Source organism: Filicampus tigris, chromosome 12 (genome assembly GCF_054856515.1).
Source record: "Filicampus tigris isolate MCC_2025a chromosome 12, RoL_Ftig_1.0, whole genome shotgun sequence".
In the NCBI taxonomy this organism is placed as follows: domain Eukaryota; kingdom Metazoa; phylum Chordata; class Actinopteri; order Syngnathiformes; family Syngnathidae; genus Filicampus; species Filicampus tigris.
In genome coordinates, this window is record NC_141228.1 from 14,089,389 (window position 1) to 14,110,746 (window position 21,358).

General features: G+C 41.9%; 1 protein-coding gene across 1 annotated transcript; it reads left to right on the top strand.

Annotated features, from left to right (window-relative positions):
• Nucleotides 1-7,123: 7,123 nt before the first annotated feature.
• cilp2 (cartilage intermediate layer protein 2) lies at nt 7,124-21,228 on the top strand. Its single transcript, XM_086047799.1, has 9 exons — nt 7,124-7,279; nt 8,851-9,120; nt 9,305-9,487; nt 10,698-10,853; nt 10,930-11,247; nt 12,439-12,547; nt 13,707-13,864; nt 15,532-17,957; nt 18,045-21,228. Exons 1-8 carry the CDS (start codon nt 7,141-7,143, stop codon nt 17,943-17,945), a joined length of 3,747 nt encoding a protein of 1,248 aa, XP_085903925.1. The 5' UTR covers nt 7,124-7,140; the 3' UTR covers nt 17,946-17,957; nt 18,045-21,228.
• Nucleotides 21,229-21,358: the final 130 nt, after the last annotated feature.

Below are 21,358 nucleotides of genomic sequence, written 5' to 3' on the forward strand. Positions count from 1 at the left end.
TAATAAATTTAAATGTCCGTCAGTCCATCTTTCTTTCTATAGATGAGCTATTAGTAATGTATGTATTTCAATTCTCTCTTTAAAAACAAACAAACAAACAAACATTAAAATGCTATTTTTGTAACCCAAAAATGGTGGTGCTTTTTGGGGGCTGGAAGAAATCAATACCATTTCAATTGATTTTGATTGGGAAAATGTATTTTGTAAACAAGTAAATTGAGTGTTCATCTTAGTCGCGGAACAAATTCAACTTCAAGTCAAGGTACCACCACATATCTGTGTATGATTTTTTTTTTTCTTTACAATATTTGTTTGTGATATCAGAATTGACCAAGAGTGCCATGCTTAACGGCTGAATTATTTTCTACTGTGGCGGTATAACCCAGATTTGTACATAAATTGGAATGTGCTGTAATCCATCCTGAACCCATGCTAACGCATGAATAAAGTCATAATTACAGTAGTATAAAATATAAGTAGAAAAAACAATTTCAAGCCCGAGGTCGATCACATGAAAACCTGTATCTATCGTACGGCAGTAACTGAGCGTTCCTTCTTGTATTTTTGCGCCGTTTTGCAAACTGGTGCATTTCCCGCCGTCTATAACCTTGAACCACCGTACTGTATATTATTACCAATACCTAAGATTGTTTTACAGTAATTAAAAATGAGATGATAAACAGTTCAGATAATGGATGGCTGGATGGATATTGTATAACCCTATTTTTAAAATCCCAGCGGCTGTGTAAAACAGATAAACACATATAATGCTTGCTGTAACCGAGCCTTTAACAAGCAACATTCCTCATTAGCTGCGCTTCACATGCCGCAAACGAGCCCACTATTGCGCCGCATAAGCACTTGTGTGGACTTTTTCGTGAGCGGCGTGACATATGACGCCACTTCCACTCTTTTGGCAGCACATCGCCGCGCAATCAGTGACTGTTAAAAACGTTACATGCATAAACCGCAAGTGGAAGCAGAGGCCGAGCGCAGACAGAGAACGTCAAAAACGTTTGAATGCAGCAGATGTGTTGCTTTTTTATGTCTGTCTGAAATTGCTGGAGCGCCCACGTGAACACATAACTTTTTAGATTTTGAGGATACTTTCTTTTCAAATACGTTAAACCAGCGGTTGGAAACTTATGGCAAGTGGGCCAAATTTGGCCAGTGAGCGTATTTTATTTGGCCCATAATCAATTCTATAAACAAATAAAACATCAGACGAACTGTTTAAAAAGCATTTAAACCACAAATACTGATAATACTGTCAGAAAAACCTTTGTGGATATTTTGAACTGCTGTCACCCTATGACCCGCATCTTCCTGTTGTTGCAAAGTCAAGGCCCATTTTATAGAATTAAGAACAATAAAACATTTTTTTTGTTTAAAAATAGCCCCTGAAAAAAACAGTACATGTAGAGTAAGATTATGTTACGGTTTATGAGTTCAGAAATGAGTTTAACATCCTGCCAAAAGCTTTTTGCTAGCTATGAGGTCCGCTATGCAAAGGCTGAGCTGCACTGTATTTATTTACAGAGTGTGTGTTCTAGGTGAGAACTTGGTAGGCCGCAGTGCTGTTCAGAAAAAATCTAACATACCAAAAATGGGTACGTCAGATTTTTCACTGCTCTAAATGACAATATTTGTATTTGGAATTTGGAAATGTTGTGTGTACTTTCCATAATAAAACAAATATGTCCATTTTACTTAAATACATACTGTACCTATAAATGGCAAAATCAGAGGAACTGGTCGTTTTGCTGTGGCTTGCAGAGCTATATATCACTGCAGAATAAACTTAGTATGGCCTATGGAGGTCTTTATGAATGATACAGTAATTGTAAGGTAGCGGAAACATCCAGATTCAAGGAATCAGACATCAATCATGGATTTTCGTTATTTGTGGTGGGGCTCAGTCCCTTGGTCAACAATAAAAAGACACAGACAGACACAGGAGCAGCTGTGAGCCACAGCTCACACGCAGACACTCACACGCAGACTCGCCAAAGTCACGCGCCACTCCACCAGGCCCCGCCTTGAAAAGGTCCATATCTAACAGAGACGTCATATTACAATATGCACACAGTATTTTGGACAGATTTGATACTTGCATTGTTTTTGCATTCAAATACATTTACAATGCGGTCAAAAGTGGATTTTATTCATTTCAAATGTGATTTAAGTGTGGAGGAAGGGTAAAATTGTATTCATAACATGATTTTTGTGATGTCTCTGTAAATGGCAGCTTTTCACATAACGGGTCTGGAATGTATCCCCCCACGATGAATGTGGGGGTCACTTATTGAGTAACTTTCCAGAAAAAGGCCACAATTTAATAACGGTTTTATTTTTAGCATCCTCTCTCTCCTCCTCTCACTCTCTATTGTGAGTGCCCCCCCCCCCCGCCCCCCCCAATTACCGGCCCCCGATCCCTCCTTTATACCTTTTTGTGGAAGATGATACGGGGGACCCAGATGTTGCTTGAAACTGACCAATGGTGAGCAGAGAGGGGCCGGATTGGCGAGCACCCACGTTGCTCCATCTTTTTAAAAACCACCGGCCTCCCGCCTCCGACTGAACAACTTCTGCCTGAGCGGCGACGACACCTCTCATCATCTCACACACCTGACCAGGGACCGGTTCGTTCCGCTGTGCTGTTGAGTGACAAAGTGGCACCATGTCGGGATTAAAACCAGCGGCCTTCCTGCTCGCTTTCCTGGCTTCTGCGGCTCTGGGTCAAGGTAAGTGACTGTCGCGGAGGAATGAAGTTTAATCTCATGTCGATGAGATTATGAGCTGATTGATTTGGGGGAGGAAATTGGTGGTGAGCTCATAGGATACAAGTGCGAGAGCGCACGTGTGCATGCATGGTACTGTAAGGACCACCACTGTGGCTCGTGCGATCCAATATTATGACACGAGCACGCTCCACCGACAGGCTAATCCACAACATGTGCTGATAGCAGAGGAGCCCCCCTCCAACCCCCCCTCCCACGATGCTTTGTTGTCTTCACTTTTCAATATTGTCTTAAAGAACATCGTGTAATGTCCATTTGACTGAGTTATAAGTGACCAAATATTGGCCAATAAGAGCTACAAAGAGCAGTCAAAGAAACACAAAGAAAAAATTGATAATTCCTAAAATTGAGCATGAGCTGGAAAATGTAATTGGCGGGGGCTGCAGTGCACCAGGAGATAGTGATGTTTTCTTGTGCAAATACAAAAAAAAGGCAACTGCAATAATAGACACTTAATGGTTCATTTCAACCATGATGTGTTCAAATGATTCACTCATGATCGTGCTGTCTGTCAATTTATGATTGCCTTTGCAAGAAAATCTGGGGAAGAAAAGCATCAAGCCCATGAGTAAATAATGTACCTTATTGAGATTTTTATTTTTTTTTTAAAATGCCAGTAATGTGATTCGAGCTACACCGTAATGGGTCTCTTTGGACTGGAAGACCTACACAAGTAAACATATTGCAAATGAATGGCAAAAAAAAAAAAAATTAGCAAAGCAGAGAACGTGGTCCCTAAATAGTCATTTTTTTCCAAACTGAAAATTGCATTGGCATCTTAAACAGAAAACCCACATTAAGGTTGCACTGAAGTTTGCGTCGTTTGTCCTCAGTTCACCCTTGCAAAGCTGTGCCAGTAGCGCCTCCTATAATCATAAACCACGTAGGGTATGTAGCCCATTCTCCCACCTGTTGGCTTGGAGCCCGGCTAAATGCGAAACTGGAATAAAAAGGACAGATAGAGCGAGTTTAAACATCCATATGGACACTGGCATCAGTGGCACGCTCCGTCTTTTGAAGTCCTTTCGCCCTCGTCCCACAGGCCTTGAAGTGTGGTGGTTTACGCCTTGTTTGGTTACTTGAAGGTGACCAGCTACTTGTGCCGCACAGCAGAAAGGGGAGCACTGTGGCACAGCTTTCCTTTGAGACCTTTTTCAACACATTCGCCAGAGCCAGCTCGCCTTAATGCTGTGGCCGTTAGATGCTACTGTAGATGGAGGGTGACAACTAGTTGGAGGACCAGCCGGAGTTGCACAGACTGGGGAGGGAGCTGCGGATCCAAATGTTGACAAAGCCGACTGGCCGGTTGACTTGAATGGCTTCGAACAGGATAAAAGAGGGGTCATTAGAGCTGGCTTGCTTAAGACATAATAAATGTTTTTTTTTTACTCTTTGTTCATTACTTTTTCACTTATTAGGCCATTTGTTTGTTTAAGTGAAATATCCTGTGTTTTTGTTGTTGTATTTTTGGGCTGTGGTGCAAAAGTGCAATGAGAGTGATTTTTAAGGCACAGCCATTTTATTTAAAAAGGCACAGACGGTTTATTTATCTACTTTAATCCGCATTGTTAACTTACTTAACTCTTTGACTTGCAGGCTTTTAAGCGCTCGTTACGACAACTTCACAAAATTCTACCAAGCAAGTGTAGCGTAAACATAAGTAAATCATAAGGTTACAACATGTAATGTAATGTAAACAAATCTGTGGCTTCATCACTTCAACTCTCATGTTTTATGAAACTATATGTAAGCACGTGGACTGCACCTAGGCACTGGACTTCTTTCTCTCTCTCTCTCTCTCTCTCTCTCTCTCTCTCTCTCTCTCTCTCTCTCTCTCTCTCTCTCTCTCTAGATATATATATATATAATTTGGCAATAAAACGAGGAACTCTCGTATGACCTTTTAAATGCATGCTTTTTTTTTTAGTACTTTTTATTTATGATTTTTCTAATAATGTCTTATTTTTGGTTTACATGCAAGGACATATGTGGGAGTAATTTATTTAGATTTTTTGGGCTCCTGTGCAGCAGTTCAAACAAGGACGGTGAGATAGTTTGAATGTGCCCAATCATATCCGAACATTATCAGGGATGAAAGCTGTACACGGCAAATACTTTATCACACAGTAAAAGAATAAAAAATCTTCAAATCATGCAGCTGATGTGCATCATTAGCTAATGTCAGGAGCAAAATTGCATATCTTAACGAGGCGCAGATGCTTTAAGAATCCAAACTTGGACATTTGAGGGGAAAGGAAAAAGACTACGCACACCTCGACAAGGTAGCCGGCCAAATGCAAAAACGGCTTCCATATGACATGGCAAACAGATCACCCCCCCAGACACACATGTGCTAGAGTTGCCCGCACTGTCAAGCAAGCGGACAGCCAGTCAAAATCAGCACCAATTTATACTGCAACCTTGCAGTCTTGGCAGTCTAAGCCAACAAGTTATGTAACATTGGAGGGGGGTACTTCGGGTTGATCTCTTCTCCTAGAATATACTTGTAATAAACAAGCTGCAGACATCTATACAGCATCCATCTGGCACAGTCATACCTGCTGTCACACATAGGCCTTCCCTTTTACGTTCCCCTTTTATTTATTGGCGCCCTCTCCGGAGCACGACGTATGGAGCAGGCGAGGTGTGTCACAAAGAGCCACTGTGTCGCAAACGCAAGCGGTAAAACCTCTAAAATAAGAGTCGCGGTTTAAGATGTCAAAAGAATGGTAATCCAGTAGCTCGCGCGGCACACGGTTGCCGCTATAAGTGGAACCGGGTTGCTAACGAGGCCCCATGATCCACATCATACCGTCCAGCCTTTGGCGTGTCGTTAATGCTTCTTTTTCCCTTCCTGCTTTACGAGGGGTCGCTTGGGCGGCTTGGCCAACGCTCCATTTGAACTCCTGACAAGTTGGTGGAAATGTCCAGGTTGAAGGTTAAATTTCACGAGTGTGAAAAGTCTGCTTGGAAATAGTGCACGTGAGAAGTTTAAGGACAAAGGACACAAAGTATACGCAGGAAATTATAACTCGTACTGGCTTGTGTTATAGATCAGTGAGGTAAAGTCATGTGACACGGCACGTGCTAAAAACTCCATAGCTTGTTCCCATATTTCTTAAAAACACAATAAAGCAAAGTCTCTCAAAGCTGAAGTAACCGCTAAACATTTGGACATGGCTAATCTAATTTATTAAAACCATTAGGGGAAAAAAAACTCTTACCAAGTCCCCTGCTTACAGCCTCAGTCAGCAAACATCTTGAAATGATGATAAGCAGCTAAAATCCCCACAAATAAAAAATTGAGAAAGTTGTTGTTGTTTTGAATTTGCAAAATGTTTGGACTAGAACTGAAAGCTTGACTTGGAAGAAACTGTTTTGTAAACTGTAGTAGAGTGGAGCCCCTTAGGTCCAATACATTCTGTTCTGTGAAGTTTTGCTTTTCGAAGAAAAAAAAAAAATCCATTCAAAATAATAGAAATAAAACTTAAATCTATCGTGAAAAACTTGAAAGCACATGATTCGGAACAAATATTTCAGACATAAAACACTGATCACTGGTCTTTGGTCCGTTCCACTGGTGACAATGTAAAATGAATTTGTAAGTCCGAACCAGTTGTAGTCTATAATTGCCCGACGCTAAACACCACCAGGCCATGATACGAAACAATTGAAAACATTAAGTACAGCAGTAACTGGATGTGCGTTCTTGTACTGCTTGACAACAGTAACGTCACTGCACAAACTACTTCATTGCACACCGTTCGTAACTTTGAAACGTTGCATGTCTATACAGTCGTAAGGTCTACTATATGGTTGCTTTAAGGGCACAAAAGCCGCTCGTACTGTGCCGAGCAAACGCAGATATCAGATGAAAGCATTTATTTTTCAGCAAATCACTTGTTTACGCCATGCTAATGACCTGTAAATGATCGCATTTGTTATTCTTGCTCGAGTCCAGAACGGAATCCAGTCTTTCTTCAGTAGCTGCGTTTTGGCCTGTTATAAGTCCAGAAAGTCGTTTGATCGCCGGCGCTGACATCTCACTTTCCTCAATCCATCAAACTAATGCGCTGCTGGCATCGCAAGAAAGGCTTGAGGCGAAGCCATAAAAACCATCAACCAATGGAAGTGATGCTCACCACTGGAACAGCGAGTTATACAGACACGAACAAACACACGCTCACAAATGGTGCATTAGCACCTTTATGTTTCCGTTACGGGATATGACATTTACGATTTATGAAGCCTGAAAAGGCTGGGCAAACGTTTTTTTTTTGTTTTTTTTTTCACATCAAGGTGATATCCTGTTAGTTAGCAACCAGATGACTGTGTAAAAATGAACCAGAAGAAAGTTCCTGATGGTGGCACTGCTAACAAAAGTACATTCTTTCTGTTTGCAGAATTTCGAAAGGAGAGTACATCAGTCAGGAGCAGGAGAGCAACCCCAAACAGTTTTGTAGATACGCGAACGACAGGTACAGAGACATTGAAGGGAACTAAATACAAAATATACACATCTGGCCTGGTAGCCAATTCCAAGACACAAATAGACAAAAAACAAAACAAACACAGAAAAAAAACATTCATACTAATTTTTACATTTTTACATTTAGATTTTAGATTTTTCATTGTTTTGGCATGTGAGAGGAAGCCATAGATCTCAGTAGATACAATTAAAATACAGGGGAGGATAGTCTCCTTTTGTGTAACGACTACGACTACCTTTCCCTATTTGGGATCTTTTGGCATCACTACAAATACAATTTGTAAATTTTCTTTGACTTGAGGCATATATTCACAGAATACTTTGATTTTAGGCTTGCAAAAACACACTCAACAAAGATGTATGACCAGCTGCACTAAAACCACCACCGTCTTCGTCATGATTCCAGTAGTACATGCGTTGAAAATGGCAGTAGAGTGGACAAAATCATCCTAAATTGTGATAAACTTCTAAGCTGCTATACAGTAGTTCACAAGCTTTTTCATCAAACTAGGCCTACTGTCTAGACTAGGTATTCTTCCAACTGGACAAAAAACACAAATGGTTATGTAATTTTCAGATAACAGACAGCTACTTGGACCTGGTATTAGGCAGGTAAATAAAATAGATGTAACTTTCATGCACGTTTCACTCAGACCTGAGGCAAACTCCTAACTTCCTAATGCACATGCCCTTTACTGGCGTCCTGTGTGGCTAATTTGTTAGCAACATTAGCGTTAGCATCATGTACTCACCAAAATGCTGTTCAAGTGGTGAATTACCATACCAAATCCATTTAAGATTAAAGACTGACAAAAGTCCAACGTAAATATATGTCTACTTCTGTAATAATTTCCTATGACAATGAGAATCAAATGCAAACAGTTATTTTGATTGGCACATTAATTAGCAAAACAACAACAACAACAAAACTTATCTGCCGGATTAAAATGTAAACAGTATTTGAATTCTACTTGCTGGTTCATAGGTAAGTGGAGTTTTTGTTGTTTGTTTTTTAACTATTATTAATTCTTTAAATGTAAAAAAAGTATTATGGTAATCTAAAACCCTGTAGGGAAGTTCAGTGTATTAAATTTTGACATCTTGAGCTACACAATCTCTTTTAATCAGGATGCAATTTGAGTTTATTACATTTTCCTATCTGTGATCCAGACGTTCTTACTATTTGAAATAAACATGAGCTCCTTTTAGTGATTAAGATCCCAGCCGGTAGACATCCACTCAATGATTCACAGGTGACAAATGTTTTAGGCCTTGAGAGGAGGTCTACGCTGTTTTTGAAGAATATGCTACATTCCATGAATGGGTTGCCAATGCATTCATTTATTGTCGAGTGCTCTCATTTTCCTGCTGAATGCACTACGGGCCTCATCTGCTTCACAATGACTCCCTGAGGTGTGTTAAATCTAAATGAGATGAGCAGACTTTTTTTCTTATATGAAGTCTGAGATCCATCTTTGATTTTGACCCACAGATGCAACGAGTCAATTTTGCGTTCACTCTAAACCTCATTTCTAAGTGTATCCTTTTGATTGGCTGCAGGTCTGACAGAGTGGACGTCGTGGTTTAATATTGACCACCCTGGTGGGAACGGTGATTACGAGCGGCTTGAGGCCATCCGCTTCTACTACCGGGAGAGGGTGTGCTCGAGGCCCATGGCGATGGAGGCTCGCACCACAGACTGGGTGGCTGCGGCAGACACGGGAGAAGTGGTCCACTCCAGTCTGGAGAAGGGTTTCTGGTGCATCAACAAGGAGCAACCCTACGGGCGCACCTGCTCCAACTACCACGTCCGCTTTCAGTGCCCACCAGGTAGTCGAGGTCCAGGAGTAGTAATTGCAAATGCAGTGGTACCTTGAGTTATAAGTGAGTTTTTTTAATTTTTTTTATGCTTTGTGTTGGTCACAGAACAAACTAATCTTCAAAGTCAAGGTACCACTGCAGTGTACATGTTTACTCCCTTGTAACACCGCTCTTCTTCCCTCTTGGTGCTCAGAGCAGAGTTTCTGGAGCGAATGGGGCGAGTGGGGTCCGTGCACGACAACAGTTTGCAACGATGTGGGCATCCAGGTCCGCCAGAGGAGATGCATGAGCACGCAACCAATGCCTTTGCTCTTGGTTCCTGCCTGCCAGGGCCACAATTCAGAGAGGAGGGAGTGCTCAACCCCTCCATGTACAGGTGATCGTAACCTTCATTTTGTAACATTAGACCTAGCTACTATCTGTGGCGCTAATAAGATGAGCTAGTTTTGTTATTTCCGCCTGGTTGCACACGCCTGTCTCAAATGTACGTTTTCTTAAAAAAAAAAACAACAACAATAAATTGGATCATAATTAAAGTGATAAGCAGCAATGAATAGGACCTCCCATTCCGTACTTCAACTCAAATCCTCGAAATAAAACTACGATGCCACCCTCTGCTCGGATTAGATTAGGCATAGGCAAAAAAAAAATCACAACTGAATGTTTTGTCCTGTCTTTGCTAGTACCGTATAGTGACAAGGAGAACAATTAAATACTGTTACACTAGATGGCAGGGGTTACAATTAACCTGATCCACCTGTTGCCATTCATACAACAAAATACTGTAATAGCTTTGTCTACCGGACCGATTTCACACTAAGCCAACACATTTGTGAGTACTGGTAAATTGAAATGAGATCATTATTTCAGTACACAGTATAACACTTTTGGTGATATTTTTGGTATGCGATGAATCCTCAAGTAAGTTTGTTAAAGTACGAGCTGTGGAATTCCCGAAAATGGCTGCTTCAAACCAAAATGACTGACTTCCTGTTCACTTTCCCACATGGGTCATTAGATGTTTTTGTGCATCCTGTTATGAAACGCATGTCCACCCAATTTAGTGTTGATTCGTGAAACTGATGTTGGGGGCTGAGGATTTCTAACTTTCCAGGAGGCTCTACTGATTTTAGCAGGGTCACGTTCAGGACCTCTCAAGTGTAGATGTGTGTGTGTGTGTGTGTTCGCATATTACACATCTGAGTTAGTGTATTCAGTAAAAAGAGCAACGAAGGGATTTTTTTTTGAGAAACTGCGTCCAGTCTTTTCCCATTTTAATATGAATTCTTCAATCTTTTTGAACTGTGTTGTCTTTAGAATATTATGGTGAATTTCAAATTGTTCGTCCGCCACCTCAACCGAGTCCCAAGTGTCCGCCAAACACTAAGAGTTGTCTTTTTCGTATTCTTACAAAAATGAGAGAAATACTATAAAGTAGCATATAGACACGTGGAGTGTAGCAACTAGCAAGCAATTATGAAAATAATTGAATGCAATTGACGATACACATTATAATCCCTCAAGAGGAAAAGGAAAAAAGAGGAAAAGTAATTGTTTCCCAATTGTGTGCGTTTGTGCGTGTGCAGCCAAGTGGGGTCCGTGGGGTCGCTGGGGGTCTTGCTCTGTGACATGCGGCGGGGGTCGGAGGATCCGAAGGAGGACTTGCGTGAGGACCTCAGAGACGGTACAGTGCACCGGACGCCCCGTTGAAACTCAAAAATGCGGCAAGAATTCATGTCCAGGTACGATGCGGGTCGCCGACGTATTTCGAGATGACCGCCAGTATTCGTCTTTGACCTCGCATCGTTGTCTCGATAGTCAAATGTCAGCGCGTGTGCGCCGAGGGCCACCCCGATGAAAACTGCGGCCGCTGCGTTTGTGATGGCCATGTTCTGAATGGCGACGTCCACAGTGTGACGGGGGTCCCTGTGGCGGGGGCCTTGGTGGCATTCGCCGGTCGTCCCAAAGTCATCCGGGCCCGGACGGACGCCAAAGGCCAATTCAGGTTGCAGGGAATCTGCTCGTCCAACGTCACTTCGCTCATCATCAGGAAGGACAAGTTTGCCCCCGTTACCGTCTCCTCCAGCAGTAACAGCACAGGCCTGTCCTGGGTGTCGGCTGTCCTCAGATCAGCTGGTGAGTAGATACATTCATTGTTATAGTGCTTGCCTACATTAGGATCGTGGGTGAACTGGAGTCTATCTCAGCTGTCACCAAAAATTCATTCAAAATTCCAAACTTCAGTACTGAATCTGCGAATAAGCAGGGGTCGAGTGTAGTTTGAAGTTGTAATTTCGCCAATCACCGCTAGATGGCAGACAGGTCTTTGTCGCGCTTACACTGGGTCTTATACTGCCCTGTATTATAACGTGAGTAGACTTAATAATTTCTTTTGCAGGATTTGAATAGTATGCAGGACAAACGAAGCACCCCAATGATATTACAATTTTCAGTGAGTTGATTTTTGCGGGAATAACATTTACAAAATGAATTTTTGCATTTAATGTTGGTGACTTGTTCACCAGTTTTGTGCCGACCTTGAATTAGGATTTTTATGCAAGAGAGTCCTTTGCGCTGGGAGAAAATGACAGTATGTGGTTACTTTGTTGTTTTACTTCAAAGCCTTTGTTGTTGGTTTAGGATAGTGGATCTTTCATACATGCATTGAAAAATTTATGATAAAAAATGACATATATATTTAGTGCATGTGTGCTTGTATTTTGTCCATATTTAAAATAGCATTTTTGTCATACATCTGGTTAGGAAGTGCATGGTCCTATGTGGGCCCCCAGTAGCACTGATGAAAAATAGAGAATGTATTTTTGTATGTAAAACATGTATGTATGAGCAGCATTTAAGTTGCTCACCCATGGACTACTGTCTTTATGGTGTAGTTATGTATAATGCATTGCTAGTGGAACAGAAATTGGAAGTTTAAGAAAAAAGAAAAAAAAATTGATTTCCTACAGTAAACACAGTAAAGCTGCCTTATATACTGTATAAGGTGTCGTGCTATTTTCTACTTGAATAAAATACCTTTGATTTCTCCACAACGGTTCAAGGACTCTCAAAAGGAAGCTGACAAGCCCATCAAGTACAATTCCCATGCTCATAAGACTTCACAGCTGCACTTATTTGGTTGCATGGAAACTACTAAAAAGCAAAATAAAAGTAAACCCCGTCGTGCTGCTTTAAAAAGTCCAAATTCCTCTAAAAAGTCATTCTCCAAAGAGCCAAACGTGTGATTCATGTGTAATGTAAGTGAATGTTACGAGCTCTCAAAGCAGTCTTTCAGGCTCTGCTGCTCCCTGCTTCCCCCCCCCCCAGAGAAGCCCTACATTGTGAAACACCCCGAGGACAAGGTGCGTTACGAGGGTGGTCGCGTGCTGCTGTGTTGCAAGGCAACCGGATCGCCAACACCTGACAAATACTACTGGTGAGTTGAATACCTGTGCCAACACATTATTACTTTATTTCCTCAAATGGCGGCCTCCGCTCGAATTGGCACCATGTCACTTTATTTAGTTGCCAGGTGCGTCATCCACTTAAATAAATGCCTCTTCACAAATAAACACCATCCTTTAAAGAAAAAAAAAAATCGATAGACAGTCCACAATGGCATGGCCTTACAGTGGTGCATCATTTGCAAACCAGAATAGAAACGTGACACTCACATCAACAAACACACCTTGTAGGCAACGTTCTACTTTGGAGTGGCTAAATATTGTCTCATCCTATTAATGTAAGATCCCTTTTACACGGGCATGTCCACCTCTTTCAAATCAAACATTATTATTGCGTGGCTTGTTATCATAGCTGCAACAATTAATTGGTTGCAGCTAATCGTTGTGAATGATCGATTAATTGTTAAGAGACCTTGTTTAACTTAAAATTGTACATTTCATCCTCTCAAGAGTAAATATTCTCAGATTTCTGTAGTCCTCCATGAAAGCAGACTGAATGTGTTTAATCAAAATAAGAAATGTGCAACATCTGCTTTTACTTTGGAAAACACAAAACCAACCAAAGCAGTAACCGAATCAAAATCCGTTTATGTTTGTGCATCTTCTGCAGTCAATTTGAAATAAAGTTCTGTTTTTGAATAAAGGGACGGAAAAAAATTATCCAATACATAAATGAATCTAAAAAAATAAGTTGACGGATGAATCGATTATCAAAATAATCATTAGTTGCAGCCCTACTTGTCACATTAATGGTAACTCTTTGCCATTGTAGAACTCAACTTTGTAGAAAATGAATAGTTTGAAAATGATAATAATAACAGTATTATGATTATTTTACGAATATTATGATGTATATGTAATTATTGCTATTCTCTGACTTTTAATCTGACCTGAGACCTGAAATGTTGGCTCTTTTCCGGTGTCCATGGTATATGGTGTTTTATATTAATTTATTGACACGGCCATTTTGTTCTTTGTATGTAAAGTGCTTTGTTACAGCTCTAGCTGTTGGGAAATGCACTATACAAATAAAATTGTATTGTATTGTATTGTATTAATGCATGTTTTGCAATGCCTTACATTGTGTTTGAAGGAATATTATTCTTCACTTTGCATTTCTGTATGGTCAAGGTACCACAATGGCACTCTGCTGGACAGAAAAGTGTACAAGTACCAGGAGGAGCTTGTACTGAAAGATCTAAAGCCAGAGCAGGCTGGACAGTATTATTGCAAAACCAGCAGCTCTGCAGGCAGCATTAAGTCCTCCCCAGCATCCCTCACCGTCATTGGTAAGTCTTGAATATCCATCATACCCGAGCTACTGTGTGTTTCTTTTCCCAACACATAAACGCAGCCAAAACCAGCATCCGACTGATAATACTCCCTTTTTTGTCAATGCACAGTGGTGCGATAAACTTGACGATCTGTCTGACTCCACAAATTTACTCTAAATCCTTCACAGGATCAAGCAAAAGCAGAATTCATTCCAGGTCTTTAGAGACGGAATATTACAGTTGAAGAGGAAGTGACCCCAAGCTTTAGACCTCATCTGTGAGCCGTGTCCATGCATTAAGAGGACGAAAAACACACATTTTGAGAGAGGGGGGTGGGGATATTTTACGGGCTATTTCATTTTGAGGGGGGATACAGGGAAAAATAAGCACACAGTCTGGCTGGAGTTCAATCCTTTTCTTTCATTACGTCTACCCATTTTAAAAAGCGACGCTGGTTCTACTAATGATAAATGCTCACAAAGCGGCCAAGGTGGAGGTGAAATGCAAGCTCGACTATAAATCCCTTTGTCTGTGGAGAGTCACACAAGTATGCGTTGTAATGGGATTGCGCTTTGCACATACAGTATCCTCCAGGCGCTTCTTAGTTTTGAACAGTGATTCCCAACCACTGTGCGATGACACATTGGTGTGCTACGAGGGATCGTCGAATGTGCTGCAGGAAATGAGCCGGCCACATAACTGGTCAGAAAATTATTATTTAAAATCTCCTTGTGTCTTTCTTGCACTTCCTGTAAATATATCTGCTTTGTGTTCAAATAAACAGGCCCAGATTTCCCAATGAGTAAGTAAATGGGAATGGGGAAGAGATCATTATTCTTTCATTCTTCCAACTTATTTTTCTATTGTCAAATATGTGCCATAGCTCAATAAATGTCGGGAAACGCTGGTTTAGAATTAGCAAACACGATTAAAGCGCAAGCAAGTTATTATGGCTTGAGGTTCTCTGAGTGTGCAGGGCCATTTCTTTCAATATTGTGCACTGTATATTGTAGAATTTAATCACCCATACTTTGCAGACTTGGCACAATTTATTATCAAGCTTTGAGTACTGTTGGTCATCAAGCTATGCCACATGGCCCCTGCTGCCTACATTTACCAGACTACTTAGGGGATGGGGAGTGAGGCGAGGATACTGTCCACTGAGGGCACCGTATTTTTCCCTCGTGGCCAGCAATGCGGAAGTGAGCCAAAAATAAATCAGCGTGTATTAATTCAGCCACATCTCATTGGTTCCAAACGTTGTGCGACACTTTATTCATTTACACACACGCATAATGCAAATGTCATTCTGAGGGAAAAAAAAACAATTACCATTTTCAGACCCTGGAGACCTCAAGTTGCAAACGACTCAAATGCTTAGAGGTTGTGAAATGAAGAGAGGTTATTTCGAAAAATCGACTGCGACGCTAAAATCGGATTTTTAAAATGATGACACTTCAACTTAAATTACAGTATTTCCCCTCTCAAAATATTGCGCCCCTCAAAACTTTGTTGACGGTGCTACGCCTCTGCAGAGCAGTTGTGCACAAGACGCAGTTTCAGATGTTGTTTTTGTGCGGGGAATTTTGTGTGCGTTGAGAACAAGTAGTAATGCGTCCCCAATTGATCATTTTTATGTGTCGTATCAGCATAACTTACTCTGGTTTATCGCAAATCCACAGCAAAAGGAGCTCCAGCATGCAATTCCACTCCTGAGGCACATCTGATCCGACTGCCGCTGGACTGCGTACAACCCGGGACGAACTCCAAGTTTTACAACGCTGGCCGCTGCCCTCATAACAAATGTGCCGGCTCTCTTGACTTTGATATGCGCTGCAGAGATGGCGCCGGGTTTTGTTGTGGTGTCCAAGCGATGGAAAGTCGGACCATTGACTGCGGGAGCTACAGCCTTCCAATACGGTCCGTATCGCAGTGCAGCTGTCAGAAGTGTGTGCAGCCAACTGTGCTCGTGCGAGGCAGAGTGGTCACAGCTGACAATGGTGAGCCACTGCGATTTGGTCACATCTACATTGGCAAAGAGAGGGCAGGCACCACTGGATACCAGGGAGGTTTCACCATACAGGTTATTCCTGACACACAGAGATTGGTGGTGAATTTTGTTGACCCCACTCAGAAATTCATTGACACTCCGAAGGTGTTCATTTTGGACAAGAAAGGTGGATCAATCTACCATGACGTGAAGGTCATGAGGAAGCAGGCTCCAATTGATATTGATTCTGGTGAGACCAATGCTATCAACCTGGGAGAAATGAAAGGGGAAGACCCGATTGGGCAGCTGGTCATTCCAGCCAATTCCTTCCACAAAGACAATGGAGAGGTTTATGAGGGAACCGTAAAAGCCAGTGTCACTTTCATAGACCCAAGAAACATCACCACAGCTCCTGCCACCCCTGGCGACCTCAATTTTGTGGACTCTGAGGGTGATATGCTCCCTTTGAGGACCTATGGCATGTTCTCTGTCGACTTCCGTGACGAGAGCAACAAGGAGGTACTCGGGGCCGGAGCAGTCCAAGTCCTTCTTGACACGCAGCATGTCAAAATGCAAGAGCACATCCCCAAAATGAAACTATGGTCTTTAAATCCCGACACCGGAGTCTGGGAGGAGGAAGGCGATTTCTCTAGCACAACAACTACGGGTGGGCATGGGCGGAGCAAGCGCGAGGAGCGCACCTTTCTCATAGGCAACATGGAGATTAGAGAGCGGAGACTCTTCAATTTGGATGTGCCTGAAAACAGACGCTGCTACGTCAAAGTCCGTGCTTACATGAGTGACAAGTTCCTCCCTGTTGAACAGCTAGAAGGCGTCGTGATCAGCTTAATCAACCTTGAACCCAAACCCGGATATTCCTCCAACCCAAGGGCATGGGGCCGCTTTGACAGTGTCATAACCGGCCACAACGGGGCCTGTTTGCCGGCCTTCTGTGACGCTCAGAGGCCTGATGCTTATACCGCATATGTAACAGCAATGATGGGTGGTGAGGAACTGGAAGCAGCTCCTTCCTCCCCGAAGATGAATCCAAACATCATCGGTGTGTCTCAGCCATATCTGGATAAGATAGACTACCAGCGCTCAGACCATGAAGATCCAGCTCTGAAGAAAACAGCTTTCAGAATCAATTTGGCAAAGCCCAACCAAAATAATCTCGATGAAACCAACGGGCCCATATATCCATATCAGAATTTAATAGCCTGCGAAAATGCACCTGTTGATTCGAATCACTTCAGATTCTTTAGAGTGGAGAAGGACAAGTATGAATACAACGTCGTACCCTTTGAGGAAACGGATCTGACAACCTGGACAGGGGACTACCTCTCGTGGTGGCCTAACCCTCAGGAGTTCAGAGCATGTTTTATCAAAGTTAAGGTCCACGGACAAAAGGAAGTGATGGTCAGGTCGAGAAACCTGGGAGGGTCACACCCAGAGACAATAGACAAACTGTATGGCATCCGAGATATACGCAGCACTCGGGACATGCGAGAGGCCAACACTTCAGCAGCTTGCGTTGAGTTCAAATGCAGCGGCATGTTGTTTGATCAAGCTGAGGTGGATAGATCCCTCATCTCGATCATTCCACAAGGCAACTGTCGCAAGATCGCAACCAACAGCCTACTACAGGAGTACCTCATCAAACACCCCCCAGTTGCGCAAAACAACGACTCTCACGCCTTCACTATGTTAGCCCCAGTGGATCCTCTGGGACATAATTACGGCATCTACACAGTCACAGATCAAAATCCCAGGGTTGCTAAAGAAATCGCCATCGGCCGCTGCTTTGACGGCACCTCGGACGGTTTCTCCAGAGAGATGAAGTCCGACTCAGGAGTGGCTTTGACTTTCAGCTGTCCAGAGAGGAAAATCAACAGGGAAAGCCTCTTCCAGCGTCTGCAGACCAACCCGGGACAGACACTGTCACAGATGGCGAGGGACATGAGGGAGATGGAAGGCATGCAGGTGCAGAGGTCATCCACTCGAGTGATGGCCTATCCCTCCGAGCAACAGGGCAGGACCCAGGGTCGTAGGGTTGTCACTACAAGCAGGAGGAGGACGGTTGTGCGCACGCAACAACTCCAATGATAGAGTCAAGAGGTAGGTTTCAAGGAAAATGTATTCCCATCGGGAGTCAAACCAGACTAACTCTGATACTAATATACTCTGTTGTGATGTCATTTCTAGACCTTCACTCGAGGCTACTCCTGTTGTGGGAGTAAAACCTGACATTCTCCTCAAAGAACTTCCTCTCTACTGTGGAAAACACCAAACTCAGACAGCAAAACATTGAGCCTGGCTGAACATATCCAATAATCGTATACTGACTTGAAGGGTTTGCTATATTATTTTTCTTTTTGTTTTCTTCTTTTTTTTACCATCCCTTCTGAAAGACATGCATCTTGTGGCTATATGAAAAGCAGTAACTGGCATGATTCAAAAAGCTCTGGTCACATTTTATGTCTGAAAGTCGTATGTGACTTTTGAGAATGTACATTTAATAGGTCTAATTTGTGGTATTCTGTGGTATTATTATTTTTTCTAGTTTTTTTTTTTTTTTTTTTTAGCATTGACTGAATCAAAAGCAAACTGTTTATGGTGGTGGCACCCAGCCATGTAAAAACTGTTTTCCAATGAACGTCTCTAAAAGTTGCCGACACTGAGCCCTTTCTCTTCAAACTGAGAGAATCAAAAGAGACCGACTGTACAGTCCATCATGTAACAGAAGACGTTTTCAGACATTATCTTAATGTTGTGCATGGATACGCTACTTCGTCTGCTGAAATTCAGCAATACAAATACCATACCAAAGCAAACTGGCATCACCAAGTGAAGAATGGCATGACTTGACATATTTGCTGATGTCACCTAAAAACGGTAAATCCTGGGGTCAATATTTCATTTTTATTCAATAGTCCTGCGTTTGTCATTGATTTGTGCAATGAGAACATCGTACAATGCAACTATAGGAGCTCTGTGGGTTTTTTTTTTTTTTAACTGAAATACCCAACAAAAAAACACTGTTGATAATTGAAGCGGCAACTCTTATATGGCCAGTGGTGTGGTGAGGGGGAGCAGAAATTGCTCATTTTGGGCTCTAAATTACTCGACTGCACTGTGGGTGGACGTCTGTTTGATAGGAGACCGTTAATTGTAAAACCACATTTTGGGAAGAATATTCAATAAGACACACAGCTCTCCAGAACAAACGTACATGCACGCAACTTTGCGGCGAGTCACATGTCAGAGTCTACTGGACTCTGTTACTAAACATAAAATCACGTTCAATACGGCACAGACAAATTGTTTACAGTTCAACAGTCACATACTTTGGGTAGGTGCTGCTGTTTTGGTTAGCAACTGAGTTCAACAGTTGGGTTCAACAGTTAACTTTAATGCCAATGTGTGAAGAGTTACGTGTATCAAGAGGTCATTAGTTTTTCTCAATTGTTTTCCTGTTCAGACAGCCACTTTTAAGGGAATTAAATTTCTTGTACTATTACTTCTAATCTTGCTTCCTTTTACACTTAACGTTCAGGTTTCAAACACATTTAGACAGCCCTGAGCATGATTCTTACAGACAGTCACAATAGTTTAACATGTTCCTGTAACTCTGTATACAGTACATTAAGTGTACCTTTAATTATTGTCATAATTTATACTTCAAAACTTGTTTGAGAGCATTCGCAGCCCCAATAGTGAGATAACCCCTCCATGCTGAACTAATCTGAAAAAACAGCCAAGGGCGACGGTGTTCCGTGGGGAAACCGGGACAGGCTGAGACGTAAACACATTTGTGCAGTTAATTTGAAAATAAACCGTGCATTCCTTTGGGAGCCATTACAGAAATATGACACAGACGTTCATTAAAAGACAAACACACTCAATTTTGGAGACAAAAAAGTAATTAAAGCAAGCAGATTAAGCTGTTACCATCACAATGGCACCAGCTTTCTTCCAAGTAGTTTGCATGAAAGAATTATGACGTGACGTATAAACAGTGTCACATTTCTGAGGTTAAAAATCAAATGGGTACTTGTCACTTGTCTAACGGTCACGCTGACAGTCAGTCAGGTGATCCGGGTTTGAATTTCCATTGGAACATCTCTGCGGGGAGTTTGCATGTTCTTGATTTCTCTCACATCCCCAAAAACATGATTCTTGGGTGGATTGATAATTGAACCCAGGAGCTATAGCAACAGTCTGTCAGGTCATCATGACGTCAAACATCTGCAGAGCAACTGGAGGAAACGTTAGACCTGCACAGACATCCGTAGAAAGAAGAGCGAGTGATGGATGAAATGTTTGGTCAAGGAGGAAAAAGTGAAGTAATTGGGGTCTTCGCAGTCCATCGCAAGAGGCTTGACAACAAGTGGTTGCACATGCAAGCTGGAAGAATGCTTTGACAGCAGCGGCGGCTTATTCATGAGAATCTATCAGGGGGAGTTTGAGCGACAATGTAACAATAATAATAGCCTGGCCAAGGCCTCGCATGGGAAAGTAAAGCGTGCTGCTCAAATTGTTACTTGGAACATACAAGGACACTTAAGAGGCAAAACATTTGCAGCGTTTTGGGGATGAATAAGATGCGACTTTAAGCCCCATTCCAACAGACAAAGCACACAAAAACAAGATGTATTCTGTGTGGAAAGAAAATGTTGATCTCAGTGGGAAGGGCCTTTATCGTAATAACATTTTCACTTGGCTGAGCGTTGTCAAATGTTAGCCTGACAAATCACGGGTAATGTCTTCAGCTTTTGGACGATGTAGAAATCTTAGCTTTGAGAATAGGAATCTGAGCAAACTTTCTGGAATTCTACACATGCTCGCCGGCATAGGTTTACTTGCTCTTCCACTGTTCTCTTAGGTAATCAGGCCACATTACACAATGAAAACAGATTTTATCTAAAAGGCTATTTACACTTTTTTAAAATAAAATCCCTGACACATAAATGGCCATGGTAGTTTCAGATCTTTCCAGCAGTCACAATAGTTTTTTTCTGGCAATTTTCCACCGGAGGTAATATCAGACCTGTGACATGACAAAACACCAAATGTTTTTTGAATGAATGAGATCCAACATGCTTGAAGTAACTAGAGTACATACTGTACGCAATATATAATCTTCTTCACAGTACAGTTGGTCTCAGAGAGATCATAATTTATTCCAGAAGTCATCCTTGAACATTTTCCCACTACTTCCAAGTGAAAAAAAAATGCACATGCCACTCTGCTTGCAGAAAGCCACCTTGAGTTGCAGCTTTGATAGCATGAACGCTAGCATTGTGACAGCAGTCACTTTTCAAGTGTAAATGGTGTATTGTGTAAACTTTGTATGATTAAGAGACTGTAAATAAATGTTTTTGATGAAGTTTGGAGTTTGTCACATTCAAAAAATAACATATATGAGAGTTCGCCATCGTTTGCTTACGTGCTATGGATATGAAAACAGTACTTTATTTTGTAATTCAATATTAAATTAAATATATAATGCACTGAAC

Excerpts from the sequence above, each read along its gene's own strand:
- cilp2 (XM_086047799.1), top strand. The coding sequence starts at position 7,141 with ATGAACCAGAAGAAAGTTCCTGATGGTGGCACTGCTAACAAAAGTACA. Across the intron at positions 7,280-8,850 it reads TGTAGATACGCGAACGACAG|GTCTGACAGAGTGGACGTCG; the intron begins GTACAGAGACAT and ends GATTGGCTGCAG. Across the intron at positions 10,854-10,929 it reads CGGCAAGAATTCATGTCCAG|TCAAATGTCAGCGCGTGTGC; the intron begins GTACGATGCGGG and ends TTGTCTCGATAG.